The sequence below is a fragment of the Pelophylax lessonae genome, assembly GCF_965119305.1.
Source record: "Pelophylax lessonae genome assembly, chromosome: 2".
NCBI classification, from domain to species: Eukaryota; Metazoa; Chordata; class Amphibia; order Anura; family Ranidae; genus Pelophylax; species Pelophylax lessonae.
This window is the reverse complement of record NC_138769.1, coordinates 407,823,831-407,845,162: the sequence shown is the minus strand read 5'-3', so window position 1 is coordinate 407,845,162 and position 21,332 is coordinate 407,823,831. Positions and strand designations below refer to the sequence as shown.

General features: G+C 38.1%; 1 protein-coding gene across 5 annotated transcripts in view; it reads left to right on the top strand.

Moving 5' to 3' along the window:
• CAMKK1 (calcium/calmodulin dependent protein kinase kinase 1) overlaps positions 1-20,154 on the top strand; it is a 362,689-nt gene extending 342,535 nt beyond the window's left edge. For 4 of the 5 annotated variants that reach the window (XM_082244977.1, XM_082244975.1, XM_082244976.1 and 1 more), the window contains exons 16-17: positions 13,452-13,493; positions 19,276-20,154. In XM_082244977.1, the coding sequence (XP_082101103.1) occupies positions 13,452-13,493; positions 19,276-19,348 (115 nt within the window). In that variant the 3' untranslated portion in view covers positions 19,349-20,154. The remainder of the gene's footprint in view (positions 1-13,451; positions 13,494-19,275) is intronic. The other variant, XM_082244974.1, reaches the window with a different exon arrangement.
• Positions 20,155-21,332: the final 1,178 nt, after the last annotated feature.

The window sequence follows — 21,332 nt, the reverse complement described above, 5'->3', positions numbered from 1 at the left end:
ATTTACAGTGGTGATCGAAAGTTTGGGCACCCCAGTTAAAAATTTGTATTAATGTGCATAAAGAAACCAAGGAAAGATGGAAAAATCTCCAAAAGGCATCAAATTACAGATTAGACATTATTATAATATGTCAACAAAAGTTAGATTTTATTTCCATCATTGACACTTTCAAAATTACAGAAAACAAAAAAATGGTGTCTGCAAAAGTTTGGGCACCCTGCAGAATTTATAGCATGCACTGCCCCCTTTGAAAGGCTGAGACCTGCCAGTGTCATGTATTGTTCTCAATCATCGTCTGGGAAGACCAGGTGATGTCAATCTCAAAGGTTTTAAATGCCCAGACTCCTCTGACCTTGCCCCAACAATCAGCACCATGGGATCTTCTAAGTAGTTGACGCTCACAAAGCTGGAGAAGGCTATAAGAAGATAGCAAAGCGCTTTCAGATGTCAATATCCTCTGTTCGGAATGTAATTAAGAAATGGCAGTCATCAGGAACAGTGGAAGTTAAAGCAAGATCTGGAAGACCAAGAAAAATATCAGACAGAACAGCTCGCAGGATTGTGAGAAAAACAATTCAAAACCCACGTTTGACTGCACGATCACTCCAGAAAGATCTGGCAGACACTGAAGTTGTGGTACACTATTCCACTATAAAGATATACTTGTACAAATATGGTCTTCATGGAAGAGTCATGATAAGAAAACCTCTTCTATGTCCTCACCACAAAAATCAGCATTTGAACTTTGCAAATGAACATATAGACAAGCCTGATGCATTTTGGAAACAAGTTCTGTGGACCGATGAGGTTAAAATTGAACTTTTTGGCTGGAATGAGCAAAGGTACGTTTGGAGAAGGGGCACAGAATTTAATGAAAAGAACCTCTGTCCAACTGTTAAGCAGGGGGGTGGATCAATCATGCTTTGGGGTTGTATTGCAGCCAGTGGCACAGAGAACATCTCATGAGTAGAAGGAAAAATGGATTCAATAACATTTCAGCAAATTTTGGATGGTAACTTGATGCCATCTGTGAAAAAGCTGAAGTTAAAGAGAGGATAGCTTCTACAAATGGATAATGATCCTAAACACACCTCGAAATTCACGGGGGATTACATCAAGAGGCATAATAGGAGTATGATAGGGTAATTGGCGCTGCCAGTAATTGTAAAAAATATATATATACAGGGGAGTAATGTATCTTACAAATACAGGGAAAATATAGGTAATAAATATATGAAATCAATGGTATAAGTAATGGTCCTTATAAATACCCAATGGTTCCAATACAATGCCACAGTATGTATTCTAACCAACAAATGATAAACTTATAGCACTAATAAATAATTAATGTCTAATAATTATTATTGTGCTATAAAGTGCCAGAAGAAATTTTCATGGATGGAGGGGGTGCTTCCCAGTGATGGATCAGGATGTGGGTGCCGGGTGAGGGAATTTTGCTGCACAATTTTGGAAGATGATTATATTGATCAAATCTGTGGACTTTCTTCACTTTCATTACGGACTATTTAATTCTTTGTGTATCTTTAATTTATTCACCAGATATCAATTATATTTATTCCTGGAATCCCTATAAGTGTTTTTAGAGATCCCAAACACTTTTATTTCACTTGGCACAATATTTAATTTTTTAGTGCCATTTTTTATATATTGATTCTCACCTGGATATCCATTATTTCACTATATTGGGAGATTTCTTTGTTTTTTGGGATTGACATTTTACTCCTGATATTAATACACCACTTGGCACGTTTTATCACCCTATAATTGTTTTACTTGGATATCCACACCTATCATCTTTTAATAGCACTGCCACCTAGTGTCTACAATATTTATTACACGAGTCACTTTAATATTTATTTATTTTTAGACTCACATATCTTCTACCAGTCGAATTATATTTATTGCCTGTAGGCATTGTACACATTTTATTTATTTATGTCGTTTCACCTTATTCATTTGCTTATAATTAATTATTAGACATTAATTATTTATTAGTGCTATAAGTTTATCAATTGTTGGTTAGAATACATACTGTGGCATTGTATTGGAACCATTGGGTATATAAAAGGACCATTACTTATACCATTGATTTCATATATTTATTACCTATATCTTCCCTGTATTTGTAAGATACATTACTCCCCTGTATATATATATATATATTTTTTTTTTACAATTACTGGCAGCGCCAATTACCCTATCATACTCCTATAATCCTGATATAGTTTTACTATATTTTTGGGGTAGGCTGCAGCCAATCTAGTAACCAGATCCATTTGCGCGGAATTCTCTCTTTATCATCAAGAGGCATAAACTGAAGGTTTTGCCATGGCCTTCACAATCTCCTGACCTCAACATAATTGAAAATCTATGGATAGACCTTAAAAGAGCAGTGCGTGACAGACAGCTCAGAAATCCCAAAGAACTGGAAGACTTTTGTAAGGAAGAATGGGCAAAGATACCTCAAACAAGAATTGAAAGACTCTTGGTTGGCTACAAAAAGCATTTACAAGCTGTGATACTTGCCAAAGGGGGCAGTACAAGATATTAACTCTGCAGGGTGCCCAAACTTTTGCAGATGCCATTTTTTTGTTTTCTGTTATTTTGAAAGTGTAAATGATGGAAATAAAATCTAACTTTTGTTGACATATTATAAGAATGTCTAATCTGTAATTAGATTTTTCCATCTTTCCTTGGCTTCTTCATGCACATTCATACAAATTTTTACCTGGGGTGCCCAAACTTTCGATCACCACTGTACGCAGCTTCAAAAATATTTTTGCCTAAAAGAAAGCTTTAATGAAAGAGACATGTAGTGATTAAAATGCTAGTTGCCTGCTTGTCTCTGTTATCACTTACTAAATCTCCGAAACCAGCATGCAGCAAGTGGAGACAGAGCTCTTAGTCTGCATACTGTCCAGAATTTAGAAATTAATGAATCCAGAAACTGCCTGACAACTTGCATTTCAGAAAGAGCTGACCAGTGTCAGCCTTCAGCAGAGTTCTTGTAAAGCATTAGTGATGTCCTCCTTGTACCTTTTTGGGACAGAGCTCTGATATCTTTGACACAACAGGTGTTAAAATGTATGTAAACTCTCATCTTAAAACACAACCCATTCTGTTTATAATAGAAATGAAAGCCAAAACATTTGTGTATAGCTATAAAAACAACATTATAAGTGCCGGTTCACACTAACGCAGCATGACTTCGGGGGCGACCTGTAAAAGTCCCGTGCACCGCGACCTCGGCGCGACTTGCACGGACTTCATATAATGAATGTCTATGCAAGTCGCTCTGAGGTCGCCCGAAGTAGTACAGGACCCTTTTTCTAAGTCAGAGCGACTTGTGTCGCTCCTATTAGAACGGGTCCTGTAGCACTGCATGGACCGCGACGGACCGTGACTTGTCAGGCTGACAAGTCGCCTGACAAGTCGCGGTAGTGTGAATGGAGCCTAAATACCTTTTTTGTTTTTTGGGGGTTTTTTTATTATTTTTTGTTTTTTACTTTCTTAAAGTAATCGCATAGCCTCTGTTCTCAGCAGCACAGAGAGGTTAAGGAGGAGAAGCAGCAGGACACTGATCTTCCCAGCGATAGGCTGTGCAGGGGGTGTGTGTCAGGACAAGTCTGATCATTAGAGGACAGACAGACAGACCGCAGACAGAGTTCCTAGTACAGCTAGAGGACTGACCACACTTTGCTCTGATGTCTAGTATAGTCAGTTTTAATAGGAAAGCAGAGGGACTGGCAGGAACACTGGGGAGTTCACACAAAGGAAGCAAAACAAAGAAAACTGCATACTTTCTCATACAAGTACATGGTACTGCAGGCACATATCAGGAATATGAAATGTTGGGTTTACATATTGCTGCACCTCATGCAGTAACAACAAAACATGACAACTCTGCACTTAGAGATGTCTAGATGAAATGAAAGAGAACATATTACGCTGGTATACAGAGCCTAATTTCTACTAGTATGCTGCTGAGAAATACAGTATACGTTCCAGTGGAATAAATACAAGAATGTCTAATGTGTTAACTTCAAAATATCAAGCAGCAATAAGATGTATAACCGTCTCCTTCAACTATTACCACTTCTCAAAACTTCCAGTCCAGCCAGCAGCCCCTAGAAGGTGAACTAGTCTTTAATTACCTGATCAGGAAAAAAAATGGCAGTGTGGGGATTCCAGACTGAAACTCAAGGTGGTTTTGGGTCTGCTTGAGTGGACATTGTAAGAGAAGAGTGTCAGTGGTGTAGAAAGAATGCAGTAATTGTACGTCATGAAGCATGGGGGTGGAAAGGGTGGTCAGTATTCTGAGAAGTGCCTAATTACTGGTGTAGTTGCTCATATTAACCCACACAGTACTGGAAGATCACTGCTGGTGAGGGTATCTGGAGACAGAAGAAAGAAAATTTTACAGAACAGAGCAGCCACCAATACATTGGACACTCTTCAATCATTGAAAGTATCATCCCTGGTGCTGTTTTTGAAGAACAAATTTTAACTCAGGGTGACTGAACAATATTTGACAAACCATAGGTCAAGATTTATAAAGTGCAGTTAAAGCCAAAATGTTTTTTTCTCAGTTTTGAAGTAAGAGTAAAAAGCTCTTTCAGATATTTATTGCTTCCTGTGTCCCTATTTGGGAGATTCAACCTTTCTATTTGTCCTAGTGACCATTTCTCCAGTACTGGAAGTGATGGAAAATATTTCAATGTACACACCTGTTCTGGTGACAATTGGGTTTATTTAGCAGACTTTAGTGTAAAAACAAAATGGCAAGATGTTACATTAATGTTTCATTTTTACTCCTGCCCTAGGAAGGCAAATAGATTCAAGAAATCTATTTAGTACTGCCTTTGCAATAGTCGTAATAAGCAAAATTTGCTCTGGTTCTCATTAAGTTGAAATGAAAAGTACAGTTGAGTTTACTGAGGAAAGGGAAAAACAATGTAACTCACAACTGATGATGTCTATAGCATTGCAGGTACAGTAGTACTAAGTTTTTGTGAACCTGGCATTATGCTACGGTATGATGACCTACATCACTGTTCTGCATGTAGGGGGGAGCATGCACAACTATGATGGTATGATCCCTCTCCCTCTCTCTTTCTCTCTACCTCTCTCTCTCCCACTCTCTACCTCCCTCTCGCTCTCTCTGGCCCTCCCTCTCTCTCTCTCTCTCTCTCTCTCTCTCCCCCCTCCCTCTCTCTACCCCTTCCTCTCTCTCCCCCCTCCCTCTCTCTCTCTCTCTCCCCCTCCCTCTCTCCCTCTGTCTTGCCCTCACTCTGTCTCGCCCTCCTTCTCTCTCCCCCTCCTCTCTCTACCCCTCTCTCTTTTCCCCTATCGCTCTTCCTCTCTCTTGCCCTCCCTCTCTCTCTCTTCCTCTCTCCCTCTCTCTCGCCCTCTCTCTCCCTCCCCTCCCTCCCCTCCTTCCCCCTCTCCCCCCTCCCCCTCTCTCTCTCTCCCTCCCCCCCCATCCCTCTCTCTCTCCCTCTCTCAGAATCATACCAACACCAGCACTGACAATTATATTACCTCCACAATGCAAAGAATAGCTGCAATACCTAATCAAAATAGCAGTCTTTCAGATTTCCCTTTGACTCATGTAATTTAATCTGTTTTTACTTCTTTTATTAATTTGCATAAAATTCATTTTTGGACTTTATTTGCAACAGTTGGAATAAGTATCAGAAATATTTGGAGGGCAGCCATATTAGGATTAACAATGTTAACATCTACCTTCACTTACCATCTGCTTAATCAGTGGGAAGGTGACAGCACTACAACCCAAATGTTCTACAATCTGCTGCTTGCAGTAGGTGCCAGGCAGTGTTTTCATGAACCTTGGTCCTGTGAAGGCAAAGACTTGTTTTTCTAGAAGTCATATGTCTCTAGCAGTGGGCAAAGTGTAGTGCAACCTCCATAATCTCTACAGTCGTTTTCAGTGAAAAATAGTTTCGCATTTGACTTCTACAACAGTAATTAGTCTGCAGAAGTGTACTGCAGTCACTGACTCGGCAGAATATATTTATTCCCAAACACCAGTAGCGTGGGCGTTTTTGCTCATTAAATGTCAATTCATTTTTCATTAGCGCTTAAGAGTCGAGATAGGGCTCTCAGCTGGAAGGAGTTAATAATGATGTCCAGTGCATCGTAATCTAGTGTCTAAAATGAATGTAATGTCAACATTGTCAGGAACATTTTCCTCCCCTTCTTGTCAGAGTGAGTGCAAGTTCAGGGTACACAGTGCTCAAGCATTGGACCCCAGAGCACAAGAAATATTGAATTCCTGCTTTAATTAACACTACTCACCACTACATTTGTTTATATAGGTTGAAACATGGGGATTTTCTGCTATTTACTGCAAACTTTAGTTAAAGTGGATATAAAACTGATTCATGAAATTTGACCTAGGCACATACAGTATCTCACAAAAGTGAGTACACCCCTCACATTTTTGTAATCATTTTATTGTAACTTTTATTGTGACAGCACTGAAGAAATGACACTTTGCTACAATGTGAAGTAGTGAGTGTAGCTTGTATAACAGTGTGAATTTGCTGTCCCCTAAAAATAACTCATCACACAGCCATTATTGTCTAAACAGCTGGCAACAAAAGTGAGTACACCCCTAAGTGAAAATGTCCAAATTGGGCCCAATTAGCTATTTTTCCTCCCCAGAGTCATGTGACTCGTTAGTGTTACAAGGTCTCCGGTGTGAATAGGGAGCAGGTGTGTTAAATTTGATGTTATTGCTCTCACTCTCTCATATTGGTCACTGGTAGTTCAACGTGGCACCTCATGTCAAAGCACTCTCTGAGGATCTAAAAGAAATATTTGTTGCTCTACATAAAGATGGCCTAGGCTATAAGAATATTGCCAAGACCCTGAAACTGGCCTGCAGCACAGTGGCCAAGACCATACAGCGGTTTAACAGGACAGGTTCCACTCAGAACAGGCATCGCCATAGGCAACCAAAGAAGATGAGTGCACGTGCTCAGCATCATATCCAGAGGTTGTCTTTGGTAATTAGACGTAGGAGTGCTGGCAGCATTGCTGCAGAGGTTGAAGAGGTGGGGGTCAGCCTGTCAGTGCTCAGACCATACGCCACACACTGCATCAAATTGGTCTGCATGGCTGTCGTCCCAGAAGGAACCAAAATTAACGTATTTATTAGGATGGTGTCAAATGTGTGGTGGCAACCAGGTAAGGAGTACAAAGACAAGTGTGTCAAGCATGGTGGTGGGAGTGTCATGGTCTGGGGCTGCATGAGTCCTGCCGGCACTGGGGAGCTACAGTTCATTGAGGGAACCATGAATGCCAACATGTATTGTGACATACTGAAACAGAGCATGATCCCTCCCCTTCGGAGACTGGGTATTCCAACATGATAACGACCCCAAACACACCTCCAAGACTACCACTGCCTTGCTAAAGCTGAAGGGTAAAGGTGATGGACTGGCCAAGCATGTCTCCAGACCTAAATCCTATTGAGCATCTGTGGGGCATCCTCAAACAGAAGGTAGAGGAGCAAAAGGTTTCTAACATCCACCAGCTACGTGATGTTGTCATGGAGGAGTGGAAGAGGACTCTAGTGGCAACCTATGAAGCTCTGGTGAACTCCATGCCCAAGAGGGTTAAGGCAGTACTGGAAAATAATGGTGGCCACACAAAATATTGACACTTTGGGCCCAATTTTCACATTTTCATTTAGGAGTGTACTCACTTTTGTTGCCAGCAGTTTAGACATTAATGGCTGTGTGTTGAGTTATTTTGAGGGGGCAGCAAATTTACACTGTTATACAAGCTGTACACTCACCACTTTACATTGTAGTAAAGTGTAATTTCTTCAGTGTTGTCACATGAAAAGATATAATAAAAGTTACAAAAATGTGAGGGGTGTGCTTACTTTTGTGAGATACTGTATATCTGCAGTGTTTTCTTATCTCTCTCCAAAGCCCATTCTTCTATTATCAGCGTGATAACTTCTGACAAGTTCTTCGTCAACTGAGCTAAAACCAGGCTGAATTTTGTGTTGGGGTGGGTACTATAAATAGATAAGCAGAGAGCTGGTCTATTCACAGCCCATTCCTTTCTTCTTTTTCCTATGTGGAGTGGGGGTGCGTGCCTTTCCTCCAATCAGCTGTCTCACAGTGTTTGCCAATACTACACTCCCAGTACTGAACAGGAAGAGAAAATTTCTAACACCGTACACAATGTACACTTTCTAAAGAATATAGCAAGCTGAAGACAGCAAATATGCATGCAAAACTTAGTAGGGAGATTTGTTTAATTTCGGTATATCATCTGAGGCTGTTCACTTTACTTGGTATATGTGAAGGTTTATATCCACTTTAAGCTTTATAATATATGGCTTGGCATCACAAAAGACCCCTTTTCTACCATGGTTCATCTATAGGTTTTCTGAACTACACAGAATATTTCACATTTCCGCTAAACTGTCATGGTACATAGGAATACCATAGATCTAAACCCTAACTGTGTGATGTTTAATTTTCAAAACAATTTCTGTGCTTTCCTCATAAAATATTACTTTAACCCTTGTTCATCCTTTTTTTATTTTTAATTTTTTTCTTGTATCTCAGCCTTTGTCATCCATTTCCTGTCTACATGCACTCACTCCAGTGTTGACTGCACACCATTGCTCTAGAACAATTTTAACATAATAACGGTGGTGGGCCATGCCTGTGTAATTTTTGTTGACATGGCTCTTGCACTCTCAACTAGGAGCGCATGTGACAAGGTGATAGCACAGGTGCACAATTGGGAGATAGTTGTCACCCATAGCAGGATGTGCCTGAAAAAGGACATTTATGGCAGGGTCACCAGGTATTATTTTAATGAAATATATATATCAAGATTAAAGCAACTTTTGAAACGACATTAACATGTTAGGGTTCATATGAGATTTGAGCCATTGGGTTTAGATCCATCTTACTCACTTTTCAATATTTACGTATTCATTCATTCACTGTTTTTCAGAGAACACAGAGCCATTCACATCTATTTCTATCTTATAGATGCTTACATTATCATAACCATAGTTATACACATACACACACTAGGGCCAATTTTGGTCACGCACCAATGAGCCTACCAGCATGCAGTGTGGAAAATAATTATTTGATCCCCTGCAGATTTTGTAAGTTTGCCCATTTACAAGAAATGAAGGGTCTATATATTTTATCATAGGTGTATTTTAAATTACAGAGACCGAATATCAACCACAAATGCAAAAAAAATGCATGATACAAATGGTATAAATTGAGTTGCAGTTCCATGAGTAAAATAACTATTTGATCCCCAAGCAAAACATGACTTAGTACTTGGTGGAGAAGCCCTTGTTGGCAAGCACAGAGGTAAGACGTTTCTTGTAGTTGGTGACCAGGTTTGCTCACATCTCAGAAGGGATTTTGGTCCACTCTTCTTTACAGATCTTCTCTAAATCCTTAAGGTTTTTGGCTATCAATTGGAAACTCAAAGTGTCAGCCTCCCCTATAAATTTTCTATAGGATTAAGGTCTGGAGTCTGACTAGGCCACTCCATGACCTTAATGTACTTCTTCTTGAGCCACTCCTTTCTTGCCTTGGCAGTATGTTTTGGGTCATTGTCATGCTGGAAGACCCATCCACGACCAATCTTCAGTTTTCAAAGTTCTCATCCAAGGATTTACAATATATGGCCCCGTCTATTGGCCCATCAATGCGGCAAAGTCGTCCTGTACCTTTTATCAAAGAAACAGCCTGGAAGCATAATGTTTCTACCTCCGTGCTTGACTGTAGGGAGGGTGTTCTTAGGGTCATAGTCAGCATTTTTCTTCCTCCAAACTCGGTCTTGTCCATGATGGCGAGGTTTGAATGGAAGAGATTCTGTGGACAAATGTCTTGTATACACATAACAAATTGTCGTTAGGAGCACCTTCTTAAGTTGACAGGACTAATCTGTGTACCACATGAGCAGATACTGTAGACAGTCTGTGGGGGCCATAATTATTGTTGGTTGGTAGGAGATCAAATACTTTTCTTACTCGCTGAACTGCAACTCAATTTTTAACATTTTTATCATGTGTTTTTCTCTGGATTTTCAGTTGATATTCTGTCTATCATTTAAAATACACCTATGATAAAAAAAAAAAAAAAATAAACCCTTAAATTCTTTGTAAGTGGGCAAACTTACAAAAGCTGCAGGGGATCAAATAATTATTTTCCCCACTTTATCAATGGCATGTAGCTATTTTCCTTATTACAAATCAGATCCAGGACTCCAGAGCTTCAAAAGAGTAGTTGCTTCCTTCTGAGAGTGGGAGCAAGACAGTGGAAGGATCACATGTAGAAAATGAATAGGTTTATCAACTTTGGTCACTGTATGTTTATATCTGTAGATTTGCATAGGCAGTTTTTTGGTAAAATTGAACTAACCCTTTAAGCATTCCTTGACTATTGAATTTTACAGATGAAGTAAAAGATGCACTAACTGTATAGTACACAGCAGTCTTAAAGGATATCTAAACTCAAAACAAAAATGTAATATGTTGCAGTTTACCAGTCCTTGGATGTGATGGCTGCATTGGTTTTTGCTCTCTAGGCTAAGAACCTTTTCAGCAAGTACAGAAAAAAAACCTGTTGATCTTCCCAGAAATGCAGTATCCTCATAATTTTCTGTGAACTTTAAAGAGAGCATAAAAAAGGTTTATTTTATCTTTATTGTGTAAACTACTAGTTCTATCAACCATGGCCAGTCTGTTTGACAACCATGGCTCTCACCCAAGGACAGGAAGTTTGTTATGAAGATAAATTATTTATATTTACTTATATTTATTCACGCCTAGCACTTTTATTGTTCATTATACCAAATCTGCGCTGTTCTCTTGTATTTTCACATTTAAAAATTGTTTTGATTTTATGCACAGCAGCACTTTTGGAGGCACCAACATATCACCATAGCGCAGCACTAATTTTTGTTTCCCATAAAGATAAATTATCCTGCCATAGAATACCAGGTGAAAATAAAAGAACAAAAGCATGAATAGAGAAAATGAATGCAGCCTCCTCATTTAAGGACTTGTAAGCTGCCATTTTTTAATTTGTAGAAAATATGAACAAGACTACGTACATTCAATAAATAAATTAAATAAGGGTGCGCTGTTCTTACCTCAATTAAGAAATTACCTTACATGAAACATAAAGTTCTAAGTGATCAAAAGCTTACCTTAAAACATTTACCAATTAATAAATAAACACAAATGTATGCAAATCGCCTTATAGTGCAAATGCATAAAAGGATGTGATATAAAGTTCCAAGACCAAAGTTCAAATGTAAGAAAAAAATCCAGAAGACAGTCCACACTTCCAGATATGTGCAAAACCAGTGATATCCCAAATAACCTGCAGCCACCTGCTCACCTTAATGTTTTGACCAGGAGGTCAAAAATCGCAGTTTGTTAAATCAGTGGAAACTGAATCACTTTTTGGTTCCTGTAGTCCTCCTTCACATGGGATTATCACAAAAAAAAGGTGACTCCATTCCACGATTCTGCAGTATAAAATAAAACAGATTTTCCGCTTATGTAGTATATCGATAAAACCATATTTATTCAAATATATATCTTACACACTCACATGATATATATAGTACTTGTATATAGCATGATCATTTAACCATTAACAGCAGTGAATCCCCTCAACGCTCACCAAATTCTGGGTCTCACAGACACAGGAAATGATGTCACTGGCTCCTCCCAATGTGTTGCGTCACTAGTCACATGACTTCCCCAGGGTAGGGAACCTAGTAATCTACTTTCAACGTTTCCAACAAAAAAAAATGTGAAACAATTGAAACTTTTGGAATGTTGTCTTGAAATCTCTGGTAGTTTTTATTTTCCTATTAGGAGCTGAAATTGGTTTACACCTATAAAGAGTGTACATGTGTTTTTTTTCTGAATGAGCCCCTGAATGGCAAGGGAACTTGTCATTATAAAAACATGGAGGCTGTCACTTTTGAGCTCTCCTGAAATTGCTAGTTGTCTGACTGTCATGCTGACAATTTGTATTAATAATTTGAGTCACTTAACTGGTGTTACTGGAGTAGGTGTGCAGATAATACTTTAATGCCTTACTGATTTGCTGTATTATGCTAATTCAGGGATGCATAAAGTAAAGTAGCCAGGGGTTGGTCAACACAATATTCAGGTAGTTAGCATTTCCAGGAGGTGAACAATGGCAGCTCTTATATTTGTTTCATGACAGGTGTACTTTAAATAAAAATGAACTACATAGTATTTCTAGCATTTCTTGCCCATCTGCTATACTGAATGGATTTGTTTGCATGCACCATTTTTTTCTGCACATGTTGCTAAATTAGTTCATTTGATTACAATGCTGAAATAATCACAAAACAATAGTCCAGATTCCATATCTATTAGTTTCCTATTACAAACTTACATTAGTAACTGGCTAGTCTTAGCTTTTCCATTCTCTAGTCCTCAGAAACCACTAGCAAATGTATGACCTTGGATTTATTAACACCTTTTCTCTTAAATTCTGGTGCGGAAAAAAAAAATCAGAAAATAATCAAATACAAAATGACATTGTTGAAAAAAAAAAACATTTTGGGTAATGGTAATATCAGAGGATCTTTGGACTAGCAAAGAGTTTGGAAAATAAAATGCATGCAAAAGCTTCCACTGTTGGACTATGAGCCACTGCCTCACAGTAAAGCGCACTGTGTTATCCTGACCCCTGTGTTTAGTAGAATTGTAGATAGCATTTTCCCCTCCACTTTGTTGCTAGAAAGCAAAGTTGCTGCTTTATATATTGCACAAGAAATAGACTTTACCCTTTGTCAATTACAAAGCCTTCAGCATGTGTAATGATAATTTGAAAATGAAACATGGTCGCCATTAGTGCTAATTTTCTATTTTAATTCATAGCTGATAATGTAAATGCATATAGTTAATACATATCTCATAAATCTTTAGAATTTCCTTTCATACAAGGACCATCAGGGTGCTTGGTAGTACTTGCTGTTTCCATGGCAACCTAGTTAGATTGTCATCTGTATCTATAGTATAGCAGGTGTAAATATAAAAAAAAAAAAAGCTGTATACTTTGTCAAGCTTGCACAATGCTGAATTGTTTTGATATACACAGCAGTGATATTATTGCAACTGTTTTTTAATTTTTTTTTTTTTTCTATTCATTATTTCAATGCTTGGGTTCCTTTTCCCGTTAATAGATGCAAGTGCAAATCATTTGCTTACCTTCATGTGTTTACACACTATGCATCCTGTGATTTTATAGTTACATTCCATTAGCTGTCATTAAAAATATTTGTATATGATTTGACAGAAATTTTATTTATTGGTTTATTTATTCATTCTTAATCATTGTGTCATCTTGGAACAGGTGCCAGTTTAAATCATCTAAAAAATTGCTTCCACACGTAAGGTAATTTCTTTGTTGTGCCCCATAAATTGAATACACAACATGTGTTAAGTGTGTTGTCAGTCCTCACTAATGTGCCGTGTTTAGTCACACCCACCTTGATTAACCAAACTCGCAGCTTTGCGAAATGCATTAGTTCTCCCTGAATGTGGCTTTGTTACCAATGCTGAGAATTGTTTGCTTTTTGTGCTTTTTTTTTTTTTTTTTATTACTAGGGGCTATTAGTAAAACACCACCTCTAACTATTTACATGACCTGATATTAACCAGCATTGTGCAACTTAACACATTTCCTGTTCTTCTTAAGCTTCGGCTTTTTTTCCTACCTCCTACGGCCAACTGACCTGCTACTAGCATCCCTTCTGTGATGTTCAGCCTAATCAGATGAATTTTCTCCACAGAGGATCCACATTCAATTCGCCATCTTGTGTTTTTATTTTTTTGCCTAAGTGTGTGATTCAAATGTATTTCACTCTATAACAGCGCTATTGTTCTTGTTTTGTAACCTTTCCGCTGTTCTTGGTGTTTCGTGTCTTTGCATATGAACTGCATTGATATGCAGTTATTTACTGTGTAACCAGGCATTGTATAGTTATTTAATCTTGCCTGGCTTTGGATGCATCAGGCTGACTGCTGAGTTAACAGGTGCTCTGGTATTCCACTTTGAAGAATTAAGAGCTGAAATTGGACACAAACATGTTGGATACAGCCAATGGTTTCCAACCATCAGGCAAGATGCTTAGTGTATTATATTTGTTAAGTACTCCCATTCACATAGCATAACTTTAAAAGAAAAATAATAAAATTAGTTGCTTACCTTTTTTTTTTAACTTGCTGTTTTCTGAAAACTCCAAAACTGGAGTTTAATCCTGTAATGTAATTTTAAAGAAGAATTCCAAGTTATTCTAAAAAATACAAGCTACCTAAAGAGAGTCTGGAGTAGAATTCTGTGCCAAAGAAACCACTAGAAAGGTAAGAAATAAATAAATATATATATATATATATATATATATATATATATATATATATATACATATATATATATATATATATATATTTATATATATTTATTTATTTATATTTTTTATTTATTTATTTTTTAATTTTGGTATGGTGTGTGAATGGGAACACGTAACAAGCATATATAGCAGGGGCCTCCTATTCAAATTTGGCGCCACCCACACAGCTGCGTCATTCATTTACAGTTTCCTATGAATGATTGCCTACAAGTATCGGCTTGTAGTTCTTAATGAGCTGCGAGAGCGCTGGTGAGCCCTCCCGTAGTCCATTCGTCTTCCTGCTCTCGGGTAACTGTCTGCCCATAGGAGGAACAAGCAGACAGTTATACTGAGAGTCTGCAGGAACCTGAGATTGCACCCGCAATCTGCTGGTTGTGGGTACAATGCTCTGCCGGCTCCTTAGAAAAACAAAAACAATGCACATTTTTTTACCTGGAAAAAAAAAAGGGAATTTATTTATTTTTTTAAATGGTGAATTTATCCTTTAATTGAATAGGGTTAAAGACGATAAAGACTTGTGGCAAATGCTGTAATTAAAGTGCCAACTACCTCTACTTTTTAGGGACATTGATTTGAATGTATGTCTAAGGAAATATTCTTTTTTTCAGTATAGAGATAATGTTTTACACCCATTTCTGTATATTTAATAAATTATTACCCCAGGGTTTAAAATTATCAAGGGTAATGAAGAATATTTCAAATAAAAATTTTTTTCAAAGCTGACATCCCATATTTTATATAACTGTTAGTGCTTTTATGAATTTCTCATGCAATGTAGTGTCAAGCACTGAAAGTGCTCTCTGCCTGTCTTTACCATGACTTCACAATTGAATGCTGCTATCAGAGTAGTGATTCACAGGCAATGTGTAAGATTTTATTAGGACAGAAATTGCATGAATTGATTAGCTTCAAAGAGTCTGACTTAAAAGGATTGTCAGAAGGAATACACTATTTCTATGTGCTTTCATCTCATACAGTTTGCATAACATTAGGAATTAATAGGTGGGGTATGGGACCATTATTAGAAGCAGTCAATATCTTCTACTTTTGCTGATGTGCACGTTAAAATTGCAAAACACAGAATGACTGAGTACTTGTAACCTAAAGTTTGTGGCATATTGGCCAGCTCAGACAACTTGTCCAGTTTCCACTACAAAAAATAGGGTCAAAACTTACTGTTGTAAGTAAAGATTTGTAGTCCAATTTTCAGCATTCAGCGTTGAAGCACTTTGAATGACAATTGAGTGGTCATGCAACACTGTACCCATATGGAATGTATATATATTTTTCACACAAATAGAGCTTTCTTTTGATGGTATGTAATCACCACTGCTTTTGTTTTTTTTTGCTAAACAAATCCTTTACTGATGTGTGCTGATTAGGCTGCACTGATGGGCGCTGATTAGGCTGCACTGATGGGCGCTGATTAGGCTGCACTGATGGGCGCTGATTAGGCTGCACTGATGGGCGCTGATTAGGCTGCACTGATGGGCGCTGATTAGGCTGCACTGATAATCAGGACACTGATGATCAGTGTTCTGATTATCTGTGTACATGTTCCCTGTCACACTCTCCTTTCCTCATGCTGTGACATCCCGTGAGGAAAGGAATAATGATAACCGGCAAGTTTGTTTACATGCGATCAGCTGTGATTTTGGTCGCAGCTGATCACATGGTAAAGGGCTGCTGATTGTTTTTTTACCACGATCTGTGATCAGCTGTGTCTAAAGGACACATTGACCACAAAGCCCACCAGATGCACACCCCAGGGGGCATGCTTCTAGGAGAACATCCATGAACGTCCTCACGGAACAACAGAGCTGTGCTGTAGCTGTCTTTCTGCTGTAGCACAGATCTGAAGTGGTTAATATTGCCGTATTCTTATTGTATATATTAAAGCGGTATTAAACCCAAACCAAAAATATTTTGCAGCTCACCGATCATTAGATGTTCCTGCCTTAGTTTTTTTTCTTTCTGTTTTCACCTGGTGATCTGGCCAGTAACACACCTCTTGTACTAAAGTACCTCCACTCTGAATGAAAGAGCACAGTGGCACCTTTGGACAGCAGCATTGTCAGAATGGGGTGGAGTGTTAGATATATTAGCAGGTTTAAATACGCAAACAAATTGAAGTCAAACTCCAGGTAATATTTTATAAGCAATTACAGTAAACCGTTTTACATAAATAAAGGCTGATCATGTGTCAGGGTGTTAACACCCCTGTCAGTAGTAAATGGTTTGTCTCATCCCTGTAACTGCTACATCTGCAGGGAAGCTTGTTGAAAAATACTACTTACTGGACAAATGACTAGGTGAAAATATAGGGAGGAAATCCTAAAAAAGAAAACAAATACAGTCATCGCATCTAGGAATTGGTAAACTGCAATATAATAAATGTTTGCTTTGGGATTGAATACCACTTTAGTTAAAGTCAAAATTTAGCAAAAGTTTTTTTTTGTCTAAAGTACAAATGTGTCAATCATTGCCAGCTTTTTATTGCTTTCTGTGCCTGTTTACAAAGACAGCCATCCCAAACATCCCTGTTTACAAAGACTGCCATCCCACACATAGCCCATGCCAGTACCAGAACCACGGAGGCCAAAATAGATCTTACTGCATAACCAAAGTCATTACTGGGTAAACATAATCAAAGGAAAGGCCAGAACACTAAAATTCAGATAAAACAGTGTTTTACTTAAGTCAGTGTGATGAACAAATGACCAAGCATCTAAAGTTTTGGGGAGTTACTGAGTAAAGAGTACCTGAATGTCCTTGTAACATTGGTTGGTTGTTCATCATGCTTGCTTGAGTAGATAGATTGTACTTCACATGGGTCTTGTGTGCTACTTTTTCTATGGCTCTCTTTTTCACATTTTAGTGGAAATCAAAAAAAAAAAAGAAAAATAAGTTCAAGCACTTACAAACTGAATGGGTAATAAAGTATTTTTTAAAGCCTTAGGCTTCTGTTAGTCTTTAGTCATGCCAGTACTTTACAGATGGAGGAATTATTTTGACATTGCTACTTTTCCATTGAGAAAAAATATCAGTTAATGTCAAACCGTTTTCAAATATGTGACAAACAATCCTATTCATTCAAAAGTTCTTAAAGCATACCTAAAGCCAAACTTTCCAAAAATAGTGATGCAAAAGTGTTCATGCCATCAATGATCACATATGAAATGTCTCGTTTTAGACCTCTACCTGGCTATTTATGCTGGTGATACCAGTCATTGACAGTCGGTCATGAAAGACATGTACTTTCCTTGGATGAAACCGTTATTCCAGTTGTCTGTGGTGACTTGCAGATTGCCTACACCACATGTGTCAAACACAAGGCCCGCGGGCCGAATATGGCCCTCCAGGCCATTTCATGTGGCTCTCGCACCTGGGGGAGGGATGGAAGTGAGATGTGAATAGTCTGTGAAAGAGAGTGGATTCCTGCGCACTGTGCATAGCAAACTCCTAAACCATGCACTCTGTGTGTAGCACACTCCTCAACACTGCTAGCAGCACGATATTGAATAACCCATTATAACTATGTTGCAGAAATCCTGTTAGCTTAGGTTCCTCAGGCTGGTGTGAGCGCATTCCATAAAGTTCTAAATGGCACATAAATGAGATAGATATGGCTTCACCACTACTACTACTAACTAGCTACTTGCTGAGGTAGATATGGCTTCACCACTACTACTACTACTAACTAGCTACTTGCTGAGGTAGATATGGCTTCACCACTACTACTACTAACTAGCTATTTGCTGAGGTAGATATGGCTTCACCACTACTACTACTACGAACTAGCTACTTGCTGAGGTAGATATGGCTTCACCACTACTACTACTAACTAGCTACTTGCTGAGGTAGATATGGCTTCATCACTACTACTACTAACTAGCTACTTGCTGAGGTAGATATGGCTTCACCACTACTACTACTAACTAGCTACTTGCTGAGGTAGATATGGCTTCACCACTACTACTACTACGAACTAGCTACTTGCTGAGATAGATATGGCTTCACCACCACTACTACTACTATTAACTAGCTACTTGCTGAGGTAGATATGGCTTCACCACTACTACTACTAACTAGCTACTTGCTGAGGTAGATATGGCTTCACCACTACTACTACTATTAACTAGCTACTTGCTGAGGTAGATATGGCTTCACCACTACTACTACTAACTAGCTACTTGCTGAGGTAGATATGGCTTCACCACTACTACTACTACTACTACTACTATTACTATTAACTAGCTACTTGCTAGATGTAGATATGGCTTCACCACTACTACTACTAACTAGCTACTTGCTGAGGTAGATATGGCTTCACCACTACTACTACTACTACTACTATTACTATTAACTAGCTACTTGCTAGATGTAGATATGGCTTCACCACTACTACTACTAACTAGCTACTTGCTGAGGTAGATATGGCTTCACCACTACTACTACTAACTAGCTACTTGCTGAAATAAGTCATTCTAATTGGCTATGTTAACGAGTGGAAGGCATACTTGAGGGTAACATTTTATGTAAAAGCAGGGGAACCAGAAACTCCACCAAAAACTTTCTAAGGTTTGTAGGTATTCACATCTGGTTAGTGTACTTGTTCTAGGTCAAATCCCATTGAGTTTATTTCTATTTACAGCATAACGAAAGTCTAAGTGAGAACTATTATCTTAAAACCCCTTTTCACTTCAGATTTAATGATGTCACAGTTCAACTTGTAATGCATAATGTCCCCCTTTTTTTTTCATGCAGAAAGCAAGCAAGTGGAGAGGTCCTGAAGGACTCGGAGCTGCCTGATGTGGAGGAGGACGATGGAGCGTCATGAGTACTTGCATGCCCAGATCAAACCTGCCTGCTGCTTGAACTTGCTTTTCTGTGTTGCACAGATATGTACTGTCATGACCATCATGAACCAAAGCTTGCGGTCTGTAACCTCCACCAACAAAAGGTCTTTGTGAAACGTTTACAGCTCTATGAAGAATGCGATAAAAAAATAGAGACTGTCTTGTGCTAAACATGTCTGTCTGCATGTATGTTTGATTAATTTGTGTATGTATACAGGAAAAACTATTGAACAATGTGCCTCATCTCCATTTGTGCTTCTGCAGTATGCAGTCCATGTACTATGAAGATTGCTTGACCTATGAATGTCTTTTTATTTAAGACTGAAAAACCAAAAGTTTTTTTTTTTTTGTTCTAGTTATTCATTTCATAGACTCCTAATGCTATGCTGCAGCTTCCAAACTCCAGGCTTCTCTAGTGCTATAAGATAAATATAAATATATTTATATTTTTTTTTTATATATGTGTATAGATGACTGTACAGGGGCTATTAAGGAAAACCATGCTTGCTGCTCTGAGAACAATGACTTTACTGTGTTGTATGGGTTAGTATAAAATTGCACAATACCTGCTTTTCAGCAGGAAATTCGTTTTTGGTTTTTTTTTATTTTTCTTAAACTATCTGGCTGTAATCATGGCTTACTATAAGTCCACTAATCTGTTATTATATAGAAAATGTTTACATTTGCTACAGGAAGGGCTATTTCTTCTTTGCATCCACGGTACATCCCATATGTTTATTATTTGGTATGTTTTACAAAATTGTGATGAATTCAAGTCATTGCGAACTACAACTGTGTCAACTTGAATGCTATGATGGGGATGTAGCATAGCAACATTTGAGATGACAATTTCCTACCTTTTCATTACACAGAAAATGTGTACTGTAATACAGCTCATGTATATAAGCATGTAACAGTTGTTTAGGTATCTTAAATATATATGTAAAATTGGTCAATAGATGACTTACTGCCTAAGTAAATAGCTGAACAAGACCACTACTGGTTTCATAAAGGCATTTAATTTATCATACCTGTTATCGAAATAAAATGTTGTTCAAATAACAATAGCCAAAAGTAAAGCAATTTCAGACATGCTCACTTTATATTATATTTTTAGAATGTTTTAAAATTATTTTTAACTATAAAATTTATAGCAATGTGTTAATTTGAATATTGTTATATTTGACATTGCTCTTTTATTATATATGTGCAATTATTCTTGACTGACTAAAGCTGGTTGTAGGCATAACAAAGCTCATCAGATTGTTCTTGGTACATATATATGGATGCTGGTATTGCAAGTGTTAGTAGAGGGTGTATATGAGTGTAGCAGTATAAAAACAAATTTATTCACATGACAATTGGCAACTTATAGGACAATGTAGTGATAGGTATATACATGTAGAAACGTCATTCAAGGTCAACTTCCGGGGATGGATCTGCGCAGAACAGGATGAGCTTCCTTGGGAAGGCTTGCAGCACACGTGACTGTAATGCAAAGGAGACACCACTGGGGGGCAGCAGCTTAAGTGCAGCAATAGGTAAATAAAAAGCAAGCTATGTAAATAGCTACTCACAGAAGTAAAGGGTTAAGAGTCTTGTGCTCTCCATCGGTGGTCATCTTGTGGTCTCCCAGGGCTCCCATCCACATCCATAGGTTCCTATGACAGCAAATCCCGTCTCAGCTCTTCTACATCTAGATGATTAATGAACCATCTGACCCACATGTTATAAGGCTCTTAACCCTTTACTTCTATGAGTTGCTATTTACATAGCTTGCTTTTTTTTTTTTGCACCTATTGCTACACGTAGGCTGCTGCCCCTGGTGGTGTCTCCTTTGCATTACAGTCACAGGTGCTACAATCTAAGGTCTATCCCCAAGAGCTGATCTTCAATTACATTTCTACATGTATATACCTGATATCACTACATTGTCTTGTACGTTGCCTATAGTCGTGTAAAAGA